At 42.6% G+C, this 16,046-nt stretch overlaps 1 protein-coding gene across 1 annotated transcript in view; it reads right to left on the bottom strand.

Moving 5' to 3' along the window:
* AMMECR1 (AMMECR nuclear protein 1) overlaps nucleotides 1-15,737 on the bottom strand; it is a 96,928-nt gene extending 81,191 nt beyond the window's left edge. The window contains exon 1 of the mRNA XM_033138376.1: nucleotides 15,228-15,737. Within this exon, the coding sequence (XP_032994267.1) occupies nucleotides 15,228-15,712 (485 nt within the window). The 5' untranslated portion in view covers nucleotides 15,713-15,737. The remainder of the gene's footprint in view (nucleotides 1-15,227) is intronic.
* Nucleotides 15,738-16,046: the final 309 nt, after the last annotated feature.

Below are 16,046 nucleotides of genomic sequence, written 5' to 3'. Positions count from 1 at the left end.
TTTCTGATCTCCCGATCCTTGATTTGATGTACCATGTGAAATTAGTCAAGAGGAAATATTCATATTTGCATAAATTTTGTATTTGTCTGAACACACTTCTACATGTTCTGAGGGAAAAGAAATATAAAACACACCAAACATGTTGACATACTCTAGATACGAAGGGCAGCTGATTTTATTAGACTCATGTTGGAAATTGGCTCCTAAAGAATACAATCTCTGAGAACAAAGAAATCCAAATTGGCGACGGAAGTTTGTCAACACAAGCAGCTTCAGTTCCTAGGAACAATTTTCAGGCATGAGTCGAGACAAAAAGCCAGACACAGGAAAAGGAACACCCGGTGAACAGGCAAGTAAAGGTGGTAGCATGATAAATGAGCCACATCTCTTTGAATAGGAAATGAAGTCATAACCAGATATGTATTTTACAAATTTAAAATTATTAATTTAAAGTTATCTTACGGAAATATACCAGTACTTAAGATTATGATAAGAGTAATGTTGAAACACTTGTAAGAATACAGCCTATAATGTGCAAAAGATTAAGAAGCACCTACTACCGGTATATGGGCTCACACTACTTAGTAGGATGTCTATCCATTTGCTTAAACAGATGAAGATGACAAACAAAACCTAAAGGAATGTATTGCAGGGGACAGGGAGAGAACCTAAAGCGTTCAAACCACTCTTCAAGTTCAGTTTATACCAATGCCACATTCACCTTCTTATAACTGAGGCCCCCAATTCATAAACGTTTTGCTAAAATATGACTATTCATATGTCCCAACATCAAAAGCTGAAGTTATGTTGTGCCACCTGGTCAGGTTGTGGGTGTTTTACACAGCTCTGTATGTCAGATGGGCGGGGTACAAATAATAAATTATTATTATTATCATTGTCATTATTATTCCCTTTTTAATAATCAGTTTGCCATCTCTGCCCCATGCTTTGATGCACCTGAGCATTACCATTTAAATGCTAATCTGCAAAAGCTTTAAAACAAAGTACTGGTCTGACCAGGTGCTTTTTTTTTAGTGATTTGTTGTTTTTTTCTCACTTTCACTTGCATTTTATTGTAATATAAGTTAGATGCTGCTTTTCCAAAAGCCTTTGTCAAGATTGGTATACTGAAAAGTAAATATAAAAAACCCTAATATTTCCTTATTGTCTGAAGAATGCCTAAAAATACTCCAGCTTTTTCCACCGGCTTATAGAAGCTTAATATTACAAAAGTTGTGAAAAGCTGAACATACCTCCTACACACCCTCATGGATAATGCATCCCAACAGAAAGGGATCTGAAATAAGGCCTTGCCATTAGACCCTAAATGGGAGAAGTATCTAACAAGAAGGCATTCCTACAGATAGAGCAGCTCTCAACTGTTAAATGCTTTAGACAGCTAATGACAAACACTTTGAAGCAAACCTGTAAGCTAATAGAAAGCCAATGAAACTACAACCAAACAATTGTAAAAGGCTGCTATATTTTACACCAGTTTGAAGCTTTCCAAATGTCTTAAGAAGGCAATGTTATGTAGACTGCTTTGCAGCAATCAAGTCACAAGGGTTTCATTGCATGATGAATGGCTGGTAATCTCCTATTATCTAGGGCAGGCATCCCCAAACTGCGGCCCTCCAAATGTTTTGGCCTGCAACTCCCATGATCCCTAGCTAACAGGACCAGTGGTCAGGGATGATGGGAATTGTAGTCCAAAACATCTGGAGGGCTGAATTTGGGGATGCCTGATCTGGGGGGGGGGGGTGCTGTTTACTTATGGATGGCAGTATAAAAAATGCACCCAGACTACAACTACTTCTTGATCTTCCATAAGCAAAGAAAAGCTGAGTTGAAAAACATCCTCCAGCTGAGAGCCTAGCTCTTCAAACGGAACATGTTCTTCAAAGATCCTACTGTATATTGTATTAAGTATCAGTACCTTAGCACTCATCCAATCCAGTGCAGCCTATAGACATTGATTCAAGGAAGCGACAATTGCTCCTGGATCCAAATTATAATCTAATATATGCACCTCTCTCAAAATTTCCAAACAAACCCAGTCAAGGTAAATATTAAAGAATTCAGCAAAGAATAAAAGTTTAAGGAATTTCACAAATTACTTCCTATGAGGTAGAAAATAAGTTACAGAAAACACCTCCAAATTTTCCCAAGACCTACAGGTGAAATAGCTACATTTACTGTCTTTCAAGACCACGAACACCAACAGGGTCTCAAGTCCTCCTCCCACTCTCAGATTCAGGTCACCCACCAAAGCCATCTCCACCCCACAGCTAGTTCTAAAACCAAAGGATCCAGAAAATCAGTTTAATCTAGTAAAACATGAGATTTATTTGACACCACCCACCAACTAACTTACTTAGAAGTTAATGAGATGTTGGCCAATAATTTCCAAAATCTGGTAGATCAAATACTGGCTTTTCAGTGACATCTGTACCTCTGCCTATTTACCGTAAAGGTGGCCAACATATTACATTTGGCTAGTGAAGAGTTTAACACAGCCATTACTGAAAGTGCAAACTTTTCCACACCAGCCATAAGTCGCCAATATCCAACAAGCAAGTGGCTGTGTGGACAAAACTCTTGTTGACGAATCTTCGGGAAACAACAGCTAAAACCTACCTAACCAAATGTTAGTGAACAGGGCATTAAACACTGCAGGTCTAGACTCTCCATGTCAGCAGCAGCCAAGTCAGACCTAACACAGGCAATTTCATCTTCAAAGTGCCTGGTAAAAATGTCACAGCAAGCTGATGAGGCATCTGTAAATGAAGAAGCAGGAGATTGTAAAGGTTCTCTCATTGCCTTAAAGAGCCCCACTAGACGGCCCTGAGCTGACACTGATGATGAAGTAAGTCTTCATCACTGTTTCATAACCAGAGCATAGTCCTTTAAATAGACTCTATGATGCAAGTTTAATCAGATTCAACATATATTTGCTGGATTTAAAATATGTTTGAGCTATTCTAAACTTTAAGGAGCATCAAATTGGTTCCCATGAAACCAAACTGAAGTTACTTGAGACCATATATTCATGTGCAAGCAAAATTATTTATTTTTCATCAAAACATTAAGCACTAAAAACTCCTAACTATGGCATTCCAGGGAGTGATCTCTAAATAGCTTAATGGAGGGAGTTCCATGGGTAATATATTCTTAGAGTAATCACAAACTAACCTGTGGGTGGAATTAATTTCTGACACATTAATTAAATGCAAATCTGAAACTCAATATTCTTCAGCTGATGCATCTGACAGTGGGCTTCGGCCCACAAAAGCTTATGCTACAATAAATCTGTTAGTTTTGAAGGTGCCACAAAACTCTTGTTTTCCCTGCAACAGAGAAATATAGCTAACCATGTGGAATTAAACACACTTTTGAGAATTTTAATGGAGCCACAGATTTTCCTTAGGTATATGTGCACAGTTTATTTACTCCAGAAGAAAACCTAAGAAATTACACCCACACAAAAACTATTGGGAAGAAAACCCTTATTAAAATCAAATGTTTGGAGTGAAACAAACCATGATCCTTGGACTTGAAGGGCCAAACCAGGAATAGTGGCGTGTTGCTTCCACTAGCAAAGGAGCAAAGCAGAAGCTATTTGCATGCTCACATTAAGGCATTAAAATACAGTATGGTCCACCATGACACGACATGACTGCCATGGAAAAAACAGTAAGAAGGAACAGCCATGAATAAGAACACAAAGGCACCAAACTTAGAACGGGATAAGGTGTTCTTGCACTTGTAAAGACTACTGTTTCTGGTCCCTACCAAGAGCTGACTTCAGAATAAATCAAGGGGCCTCCAGGAAACACAGGAAGTCAGAGACTGGTGCTATGCAGCATTCAAGCGACCGTATTTTCCGGCATATAAGACAACTGGATATATAAGACAACCCCCAACTTTTCCAGTTAAAATATAGAGTTTGAGATATACTCGACCGCAAATTCTCCACCCGGCATATAAGACGACCCTCGACTTTTGAGAAGATTTTCCTGGATTAAAAAGCAGTTTTATATGCCAGAATATACAGTACTCACCACAGCTCTTAACGATAGGTACAAGAGCGGCACTAAAATTAAGTTAAGTGACCAGTTTGGCATTCTGTCATTTCAAAGCCTAAAAATCTATTGATCAAACAATCAAGACAATTTTCTTGTCAGTGTGGAAGCTGGCACAGAAAATCTTCCTGCTGAGGGGTATAGACTGAACAAATTTTAGAACATCTGATAAAAAATGACTAAGTTCTCGCAGTTTAAAAGCCTGCTTTGAACCATAGTCTTTATTCTGTTTGCGTTTTCGTATCCACTGAAAACACGGTCGAAGCTTAATCTTTTGGCAATTCAGATTATTTTAACAATTCAATTTTTTTTGTGAAGGTGTGCCTTCTGCTTGTCTAGTGAAAATCCATTCAGTGTTCCTAAAATTGTGTGGTTTCAAAGTGCCTGTTTTAATGAGCCATGTAAGCACATAACTAAGGCCAAGTATGACAACACAGCTCTGTTTGGCAGACTGAAGCTTCCCTGGTGGAGCTTTCTTCTCAAGGGTCAACAATTTCATTCAGCACTGCAAGGGCTCACACAACCTCTAGCAAGCATGAGAAGGTCCAGGCTTCTTCCCAGGGCAAGGCAGGGGGATTCCCACTCCCTCCCCAGCCACAAAGATCAGAGGAAGCCTGGGATTTACTTTGGCTCTATGCCCACTGGGAGTTCGGACTACCAGGTAGAAAGCCAAAGTTTGCCTCTGCCTTCCCCTTTCGGCTCTAAGTTGGAGCAGGAAGGCAGATTTGGGTCAGCTTGTGCTGAAGTTCATTAGATACTCCAAAAGATCAGCAAATGTCAAAGCCAAAGCAAGCCTTGCCTCTACCCCACCAAGCTGGATGAAGGGTAGGGATAGAGACCAGAGTGGGAGGCTGATAACAGACTACACAGAATCCCCTACCAATCTCCAAAGTTGAAATTGGAGAAGAGAGCAAAAAATTGTCCCCAACTTTGCACTGTGTTTCAGATACACAGGGCAAAGTCATCGACAAGCCTCCACCCAGCATTACTGGTTGCACAATGGATGTGTTGGTTAATATGGCATCACAGGTGAAGTCAAAATCATTAGCTGGCTTGGAGCAGAGAGAGGATTATTGTATAAATATACTGATACAATGGGGAGCTACAGCCATAGCAACTATGGACTGTAGAATGGGAGATGATTTCTTGGTGACACAAAGAAATTTTTTTAAAAGCACAGTGGCAGAGAAGGATATACTGAGCAACTATGGAACTAGTTTATGGGGAGCAGGCAAGGTATTTAGTGAAATTTGTTAATAAAACAGACTGAGCATGAGAAATACTATTACTGTATAGAGAAAAAAACATTATCAGTAGAAAAGGTGGATTTATTCAGAAAACTATACTGGCAGAATAGAGTTTTACAAAACACTGTGAAAGGAAAACTCACTCCTGTCCGTAACTCATTTTATTTTAGGCACTTTTGCCCCAGCTTTCAAACATGTTCGCAGGACAACTATAATTTTATTTATCTCACCTTTCCAACAAGGAGCTTTAGGTGGCGTGCATGGATCCCCGCCCCCACTACCCTATGGTAGGTTAGGCCAGTGTTTTTCAACCTTTTTTGGGCAAGGGCACACTTGTTTTATGAAAAAAATCACGAGGCACACCACCATTAGAAAATGTTAAAAAAATTAACTCTGTGCCTATATTGACTATATATAAAGTAATTCTCTTGAATAGGAATCAAATAAACACAATTTTTCCCACGGCACACCAGGCAACATCTCGCCGCACACTAGTGTGCCGCGGAACAGTGGTTGAAAAACACTGGGTTAGGCACACACATGCATGCACACCAGGGTGGATTTGATTTAAAGCAAAACGATATAAATCACGATATAAATCACTAGTCAGTAAGACTTGATTTAAATATTATTATTATTTTTACAGAAAGGCATTCCTGCTGGTATAATCTTAATATTTACAACCGGATGAAAGTTTCATTTTTGGAATAATACATTTTCAGAGTAGTTTTTACAATTATATCAAAAATCACTGATTTGGTTACACTATTAGAAATACATAGACAGGTAATTATGAAATTATTGTGAGGTTTAATAAGTTAACTGTTTATATTTGGACATCTTTTCTATTGTACTTTATTGGAAGGAGAAAAACAATCATTTTCTTAATAACAATTTAAACAATTTATTTAACTAAAACAATAACATTATAGCATATGTATCCATGTTTGTTAACTGGTGTGGTTAAACTTTTTTTTCAGCACACATGAAAAACTTTTTTAAAATCCTTATTTCCTGATGAATAGCCTTTGGACTATAATGTAACTTAAATAGAAAAGTATTTTTAGAAAGATTTTTTTCCTCCAAAAGCATTTTATTTTAAAAATCCAATTTAAAAAATCGATTTAAATAAAAAATATCCCTTTTTTAAAAAAAATCTTTGATTTTTATCCACCCTGCACACACACACACACACACACACAGGGAGAAGGAAGGGAAGGAAGGAGAACCAAAATCACCTAGTGTGTTTCATGGCTGAGTGAGGATTTGAATCTGGGCTTCCTCAGTCTAGTCTGACACTAATGTTAAAAACTGAGGTAAACCTAGGTTATGGAAGCAACAATGGAATGTCTAGGTGTGCTTTTTTATAACAAGAATACAAAGTTGAAAATGAACTGTGCATTTTTCACATGGTCTAGTCCTTCCCCTGCTCACCCCCCTAATATTCTTAAGAGGGTCTCTTCTCCAGTGAATAACTGGAAGTGGGGGGCGGGCGGGCGCAGAAAAAGGTCCTCCTTTCCTTTCACTTTGTAGTTTTAATCTGAAATCTTAGGAGCAGTATTGCGCCGAGCTCAGAAACTGCTCGTACTAATGAAATTCCCTGTTGCAAAATGTGCCTAGAACAATAAAAGTTTTGAACACTGTCTGACACTAACCACTGCACAAGCCTGCCAATGCAACGGATCTAAGAAATAAAGTAATTCTTAGCAAGAGTGACATAATGGTGGGCTTTAATGATCCACAATCTATCATGAGTAGCTCAGATTACATTCTGAAGAGGAGCATATGTTTTGTTTAGGAATCACTGAAGAGTTAGGGATACAGAAATCACTGGAGGAAGCTAGAAGGCTTAGATAAGAGACTTACTGGCCAGCCAACAAGTCAGCACATGGAATAAGGAGGCTGGGCATGTAACTCTCAAGATGCAGCACAGTAAGCTGCCTTATGCCAAGCCAGAGCACTGATCCCTTTAGCTGCGTATTACCTACACAACTGCTATTCAGTGGTGGGTTGCAGCCTGATCCAAGATGGGTCACAAAAGGAGCACTACTACCATGCAAAAATATTAAGAAATGGGTCCCCAAATGCATGCTTGGGTGAAAAGTGGGTCCTGGGCACATTAAAAAATCAATGATTTTTTTTAAAAAAATCAGATTTTTTTATTTGAATCGGATTTTTAAAATAAAATGCTTTTGGAGGAAAAATCTTTCTAAAGATAGTTTTCTATTTAAGTTACATTATAGTTCAAAGGCTGTTAATCAGGAAATAAGGATTGGTTTTAAATTTTTCATGTGTGCTAAAACTCAGTCTAGGGTTGTTGTTTTTTTTAATCGTTTAACCACAGCAGTTAACAAACATGGATACATATGCTATAATGTTATTGTGTTAGTTAAATAAATTGTTTAAATTGTTATTAAGGAAATTATTTTTCTCCTTCCAATACAGTAGAAAAGTTGTCCAAATATAAAGTTAACTTATTAAACCTCAGAATAATTTCATAATTATCTGTCAATGTATTTCTAATAGTATATCAAATCAGTAATTTTCTATATAACTGTAAAAATTACTCTGAAAAATGTATTATTCCAAAAATGAAACTTTCATCTGGTTGTAAATATTAAGATTATACCAGCAAAAATGAGTCTTTCTGTAAATTTTTTTTATTTAAATCAAGTCTTACTGACTAGTGATTTAAATCGATTTTATTTGATTTAAATCAAATCCACCCTGGTCCTGGGTCTGAAAAGGTTGAAGATACTGTATTAGCCCTCCAGGGTTTCAGAACATACCCTGCTAGATCAGACCAAAGAGCTATTTTTTTTCAGAGTCCTGTTTCCAGTAGTGACCAATAGTTGCCTCTGGAAAGCTCACAAGCAGGACAAGAGTGCAATAGCAATCTTCCACTCCTGTTCTCAGAGACTGGCATTCAGAGGCAGCTTGCTCTGATCCTGGAGAAAATATATGCCCATCATCTGAGTCTCATGCCTTTGTAAAGTCATCTAAGTTGGGGTCCCTCACCACATTTTGTGGTAGTGAATTCTGTAGTTTAATTATGTGCTTTGCGAATAACTAGTTTTTATTTATTTTTTTATTTTATTTATTGAATTTGTATACCACCCTTCATCCACAGATCTCAGGGAGGTTCACAATATAAACTACTTTTGTTTTCTGTATCTTGAATCTGTCACTCATATAAGCTTCATTAGATGATCCTGGGTTTCTGTAGCATGAGAGGGAGAGAAAAAGTTCTGCCAACTTTTTCAACACAATATTTTATATACATGATCCCTATTACCCTATTTCATTCTAAACAAAAAAAGGTCACAAATCTTAGAGGGAAGTTACTCCAGCCCACTTATCATTTTGGATGCCCCTTTCCTGCTTTACAGAAACCAAAGCTGTAGCAGCTGTGAGGTAACTGTGCTCTCACCATAGATTTGTAGACAGGTTTCTTTCCCAACCCTACCTAGAGATGCCTAGAATTGAACATTCACATGGCCAAGGACCTACAGGTCTTCTCCAAGATGTATTTGCTGAACAATAAGGTATTCACCGTTGCAGACAGTGGATGAGTGCAAGAGTGCAGCAATACACATCAGCAACAACCCTAGTAGGGTGCATGTCACTACTAAAACGCAGTGTGTGCGTTTTAATTTGTCATACAGCTTCCAGGGTATGGAATTTTCACCATTCCTAGTCCAGAAGAGGCTGAGGAGGAGGAAAGGAATGGGAGATTCAGGAAGCTGAAGAAGCATGGAGACCACCAAAAGGCATAAACTGTTTATATGTTTTTGAAAGTGGAAGCATTTTTGGCAGGGATGCATGTTCTCTCTCCCCCTCTTTGTTCCTCTCCCACAGCTTAAAATATTACTCATCAACTTCCTTGGCTTCTGGCATTTTAGCAGGCATTGGTCACATATCTCAAAGCCTACCTTTGCAGACAAAAGGAAGTAGAAACTCTCATGAAAGTTCAGAATTCCAGGAAGCTGAATTCTATGTTCAGCACATCATGCTTAACTCTCATGGAATAGCAGCATAGGTACTGCCCTGGTAACTGTGGAGGCTCAATGCACAGGAAGAATTTTGGTGAAACTGAAGCCAAGACAGCTTGAGAAAGACAGCAGTCATGTGGTAAGCCAACAACTACAGTTGTTCGAATGTCCAGAGAAATGGAGGGCACAGTTACACTTGGCTTTCCATCTGGCCAGTCTAAACCAGCTGTCTCTCGTGTTACAGCTGCCATGGGGAATATTGTACATTGGAAACCACATGGAAACTGGCCATCTGTTTCAACCCACAGTTGTAGGAGGGATAACCAGAGATTACAACTTATGTTGAAAACAATATAAGACAGCATTCTGTAAGTGGGACAAGTGGGAGCTGTAACAAAATGTGGCTGTGTATCCTCATCTCGTGGAAGAAGTTCAGATTTCCTGTCAGCCCTCCTCCAGGATACTTACTCCTCCGCCACCCTTCATTTTTCTATTCCAAGTGACATTCAACATTCCATAGCTACTAAGTGTACTAAGTCTTCAGTGATCTGTTGGGGTGTGGCATTGCTTTTTAATCTAGTTAGATTTTCAGTTTGTTTTTTATTTGTACTTCTTTAATTCTCTACATTCCACAAATCTCTCATTCCTCTGTTTGGGCTGCATTGTTATCGGCACTCACCATCTGAGTTGGACAGAGTATTCTAAGACAGGTGGCTTGGAAGTACTTTGAAACATAGGGATAAGGCAAACTAGCTAGGATGAGGCAAGCAATTCATAGAAAAAAAATAAGGTTCCTGACTGAACAGAAAATGTTGTGTGAGGGGTGTTCTGTATAGGGGCAATGTGTATGACAGCTGTACAGCATTTTCTATGCCACACAAAGGTCATAATCCTGTGTGCTATGTTAATCAATCAATCAATCAATCAATCAAGAACAATTGCTACCTCCCAAGCTTCCTTATTTTTGTTCAGTAACCTGGATTAGAATCCCTACTTCACCCATTACAGCACATTGAAAAACTAAGTAAAATATACTTTCTTATCCTTTTACGTTTCTATTTGTAGGACAGTCATACAAAGGATAACTAATGTGGTTATGTCATGGCAAATGTGCATCTTTAAGTTAAGAGGTTATGAGAACTCATAACTTAACTCTGATACAGCAAAGAGAAAATTAATTCAATGGTCTAATGCCACAATGAACAGAATACAGAGACAGATATGAGATATTCAGGTTTAGCTTTGTGTTTAGCTATGCAGATTTCTGGCTTCAGAGGCAAAAAGATCAATCTCCAAGATGAACATATCAAAAAATATTCTGATAAATATACAAAGTTCACAATATATGTATTGAAGAGTTCAGTGAAGCACACAGTAGATTCTATGCAAAGCAGCAAACAGTGCTTATTATTACTGCAATGGTCTCCTATATAGCAAAATTCTTTGAATAAATTATCAATATACTGTACATGGTTATGGATATACACTGCATTCAACTCCTTACTTAGCCATCAAGCTCTCTCCCTGAAGTGGTCTGGGTCACTCCTGGTCTAACCATTTACAGGCACTTCTCACAATCCCCTTTACACACACACACACACACACACACACACACTGCTTCAGGCTCAGCCCTTTACACTCACTTCACACAAATAAATCCAAACATACACATAATGCAAAGCACTACAACCAACCACTACATACAGGCTGTTGTTCCCTCTTGCCCCTACACCCCCATTTCCCAGACCTACTGGCTTTTGCAAGCTTCCTGAGGCTGAAATCCTACACCTGAGAGTAAGTCCCATTGAACTAAATGAGCCTTAATTCTGAGCAGGCTAGTACTGTATAAGATTGTGCTGTCAGTCTGGCAGCAGATGATCATCCAACTGAGAAGCTTCACCCGGCACAACCTAGCCCTGAATGTGTGTTGAAATATGACTTGCCCTTACTTAAATGATGGGTTGAAATTGAAATTTTAAAACCTCACATTTTTATGGATACACAACAGATTTTCACCAAACCAGGAAGAGAAGACCTCTGCAATTTCCTTGAATTTTTGAGTGTATCTAAACCAGCAAAAGGGAAAAACAGAAGGTATATTTTAGATGTGCAAATAATTGTCACTAAGTGGATAAATTTGCACTTATTGGGGGAATCTTTAAACAACTGCTGTATCTCAGTAATTTCTTATCAGATTTTATTTTTAATGTGGTCAATTTATAGTGTGCTTAGCATGAAGATTTTCTGTGTTAACCTTTAGATAATTTGGACAAATAGTCTTGATTTTATTAGGATTACAGTGGCAAGACTTTACAATAGCATAATGTCATTTCCACCTTAACTATACGGCAACAAAGTTTCTGCAATATAGAGTGGTGAAGATCCTTACTAGCAAAACCTGCAATACAGGTTCAAACATGTTGTAGGGATGCTAGTTGCTATGTGGGGATGCATAGCTTGGGTAGCTGGGTTCCTCCACTCAGGAAGATGGTGTCCTACCTTTCTTGGACAGGGCTGTACTCCTCATAAGAAAGAAGTCTGCAGTCTAAGAATATTCCTGGATCCAGCTGCCACTGGGGGCCCAAGTGGCCTCTGGGGCATAAAATATATTCCATCAGCTGCAACATCTCTTGGACATGTTTAGCCTCAGTATATTGGCTTCCTAGAGCATGACTATCTACAATGAGTTCTCTTCTGGGTTCCCTCCCAGTCTGAGCAGTAACTTGAGAGATAGCATTCTCATTGCTAGTACCCTGTCAGTAGAATTCCCTTCCCTGGAGCCTACACTACCGATCTTTTTTTACCTACTATCTTTGGTTTAGACACTATCTCTTGGAGTAACTCAGTGGTAGCCAACATAGTGTCTACTAGATATTTTGGACTACAACTCCCATCAGCCCCAGCCAAAATTGCCAGTGGTCAGGGATTATGGGAACTGAGGTCAAAAAGACCCAGAAGGCACGGCACTGGCTATCCCTGACCTATCTCAAAGGGCTGCTGTGAGAGTAAAAGAGACAGTGAAGAATTTGTATGCTATCTTGAGCATCTATATATATAAAACCCAAGTGTCTCTGCGTCCATTCCGTGTGTCTCTGGGTTTGTGCTACTGCGCATGTGCCCCACGGACACAGGGATTGGAGCAGAGAGATTGGGCCAGGAGCAGCGGCGGCAGTTGAAGCGGGGCGGTTGAATCAGAACGCCGGCGCTCCAGAGGCCAAGGAGAGGCCGAGAAGGGAGGCCGCGCTGGCACAGCTGCTGCAGCCGCCGTCTGACTCGGAGCCCCGAGGACTAGCGGCCCAGGAGCAGCGCAGAGCAGCCCGCCCCGCGGAGCACCGACGCTCTGGAGGGACGCCACGCTGCCACAGCCGCCATCTGACTCGGGGCCCTGAGGACTAGCGGCCCGGGAGCGGCGCAGAACAGCCCGCCCCGCAGAGCGCCAACGCTCCGGAGGCTGAGGAGGGACGCCGTGCTCCCGCAGCCGCTGTGTGACAGCCTGCCCCACGGAGCAGGAGAAGGAACTCAAGAGGTGCCTCAAGCAGCTCTACTGCCGCGCTCCTGGAGCCCGAAGGACAACTTCAATTACATTAGCCTCTCACAGAACAACCTGCGCGTCCACTACAAAGGTGATAGGAATGGAGGGAGGGCGAGACCGCCTCAATCCCCACACACCCCCTCTGCCTTTTCCTCCGAAAGGCAGGCTAAGAAACTCCTAGGGAAGCTCTGAACATCTCCCCAGGCAGGAGAGGCGGGGGAAGCTGAGTGCGCGCGCGCCCAGTCGTTAGGCAGACGGGTTTTTAAAAAAAACAAAAAAGGACAAAAAAGCACGGCCTTCAGGGCGGGGGTGGGGGTGGCAGAGGACACGCTCCGCACTCCGGGCTCCTTCCCTCACGCGCCTCTTTTTGACCACATATGTTCTAGCGCCCGTTATTTTAACGGGCTTAAACCACTAGTATTATATAAATATAATAAATATTATTGAGTGATTGCTTATGAAAAACAACCTGAAAACATGGTGGTACTGTATATGATTTTGTTTTAAAATTAATAAACGAGGGGCTGTACTTTGAAAGAGGACATCCACTGTGAATTTTATGCTTGCTGTGAGGTGATGGGTGTGGAAGTATTATGGGGTGCATGGTCCTAAAGGGACATTAGCGAAGTTGGAACTGAGGACCTTCTCCCCCCCCCCCTCCTGCCAGTGTAAGAAGCCAAGGAACATAACTGAAGTAGCTACAGAACTGCTCACTGGAGAAAGGAGGAGTTATATTTCAGCTAAGAGAAAGCTATATGGGAAGGAAGTAAGGGATTATTCACTAAAGGTTGCTGCTGCTGAAGCAGTTGCTCTGAAGGCAAAACTATTGAATTACCTTAGCAAACTCTACTACTAAACCCACTTTAGCTACAGTAACAGAATGCAGGGGAGAACTGGCAGGTGAGAGGAAGGATACATAACTTTTCTCATGCCAATGAAACTCTTCATTGCAGCCACCTCGGTCCATCCCCCCCCCCTAGCTGTGTTTACTTCTGTTCTCAAATGGGGAGGAGGGGGGGTGTATTCTCGGATGAAAAACTTGCAGGTGGATGGAAGTGTCAAGGATTCTCTTTCTGCCTGCTAGTTCTTCCCTGCATATGCCACCCTCCACCAGCACTCCACCCAAGCTCCCATACAAGTACAGTATGAGTGTTAGGAGACAAACAGGGTGAGGAAGCAAAACCCTGAGAGATCTGTTAAGTATTTACAGGGAAAGCAGAAAAATCTGAAGGGTGCCCACAAGATGTGTTTGTTGGGGTACACAAAGGGGTTGTGTTGAGCCGTGTAGAGGTGTAGGAGAGCATAGCTAGAGGGAAGGATGCTATCCACAAGACTAGAGCAATTTCATTCAGATGCACTGAAATACAGTATTCACTATTACTTACAATAGAAGAGTAATTAGGGATAATGGGTGGGGGATTCCTGGTACATAAGAGATGGGAGCACTGTGAGGATCTAGGTCAGACGTTTTAGGCAGGGTGAAAAATACATAGGGGGAGCACACTAGGGCAGTAACATTGGAATGGAGTGCTATCAGAGATAAAAGGTTGTGTGTTTTAATAAAGTAAGTAAGGCTTTAGGGTTTGTGAGAATGGCTGTGAGTGGGAGGGAGGGAGGGAGAGACAGAGAGAGAAAGAGAAGTTGTTCTTAGAGCAGGAAAAATATGGGGGATTCTAACAAAAGTAGTTGGAGCAGCACACGGGAGCAACAAGACAAACTGGAGAGCTACCTGCTAGTCTAATGGGGGGCTCTTACACAGAAAACAATCGGTTTGGGGTTACATTGTGCTAGAACAAGAGGAGCATTATGTATTGGAGGGTCATTGGGGAGGGTTGCCGGATACTTCTTGGTACACTTTTTAAATATATACGGAGAGAGGGAAAGCTTGCTTCCAGTATTGTCTGCATTAATATATCCATACTAACGCTACCACTTTGCATCACTGTAAGCATACTTACATTAGTACACTTTTCAGGCACCCACCTTACAGCCCAAACCTGCACTACGTGGAACGGAGCTTACTGAAAGGTTCAATGAATGCACAGAGGGATCGCAGCCATTATAAATATTATGAATTAGAACTAGATGGGAAAGCGGGTGGGGGGGAAGAGTACACGACAGGCAAATGACATGGGGTGGGGGGGTCCCTACAGACTTCTGGCTTTTCAAAGAGGGGTGGGGGAATAAATAAAACTATGAGCCAAAGGTCATTAAAGAAGTAAACCCCCCCCCCACCGCTTTCCCCACCCCATACACACATCCACACACATACTGAACTTAGGGAGGGGTCTTTCCAAGGGGAGGCTTCCCACCCACAAATGCAAGCACCCTTTTCTTTCCGCGGACAGGAGAGGGGGGCACCTTCTTCACTTACTAAGGGTCGTTGGTGAAGCGGGGGCTCCGCGGGGGCTGGTAGCCGTACAGGTGACAGTAGAGCACGTCGAAGCAGAAGCAGCACATCTCGGCCGACACCACCATCTTCCTGCAGCCGCCGGGCCCGACCCCGGGCGAGGAGAGGAGCGAGGCGGCGGCCGGCGCGGAGAGGCCTCCTGGTCCCGCGCCGCAGCTGGGCGGCAGCGGCGGGGAGAGGGCGCAGCCGGGGGAGCCCCCCGCCAGCCCCCCGAGGCCGTTGAGGCGGGGGGCGCCCCCCGGCAGCGCAGGAAGGGACCCCGGCTCGCCGCAGCCTCCCCCGGACCCGGCCGCCGCCGCCGCCCCGCCGCAGTGCGAGCTGCCGCCGCCGCCGCTGCCCGGGCCGGCCGAGCCCGACGGAGGGGAGCTGGAGAGCTTCTGCTTCTTCACCCCGCAGCAACCCGCCGCCATCTTGGAGCCGTCTCCCCCCACGCAGCGCTTCCGACCCATGGCGGGGGGGCCGCTCCGCCGGCCGGGGGACGTGCGCCCGGCCGCCCCGCCTCCGCCTCCGCCTCCTGCCGGGCCCGCTCCGCCTGCAGCCGGGGAGGAGGGGAGGCGGGCAGGAGGGAGAGGAAGGGGCGAACGGAGGGGGAGAGAGAAGGAGGGAATGCGAGGAGGCAGGAGAGGGATGAGGAGATTGGGGGGGGGGATGAGGAGAAGAAAGAGAAGAGGCGGAGAAGTGGGGATGTGAGAAGAGAAGAAAGAAAGCGGGGAGGAAAGGGAGAATGTGAGAAGGCAGGAAAGGGAGAGAGAGAAAGAAAGAGAGGGATGTGCGGGAAAGAGT

The sequence above is a fragment of the Lacerta agilis genome, chromosome Z, assembly GCF_009819535.1.
Source record: "Lacerta agilis isolate rLacAgi1 chromosome Z, rLacAgi1.pri, whole genome shotgun sequence".
Lineage (NCBI taxonomy): Eukaryota > Metazoa > Chordata > Lepidosauria > Squamata > Lacertidae > Lacerta > Lacerta agilis.
Note: the sequence above shows the minus strand (reverse complement) of the source record. Positions and strands in the feature narration are given on the sequence as shown.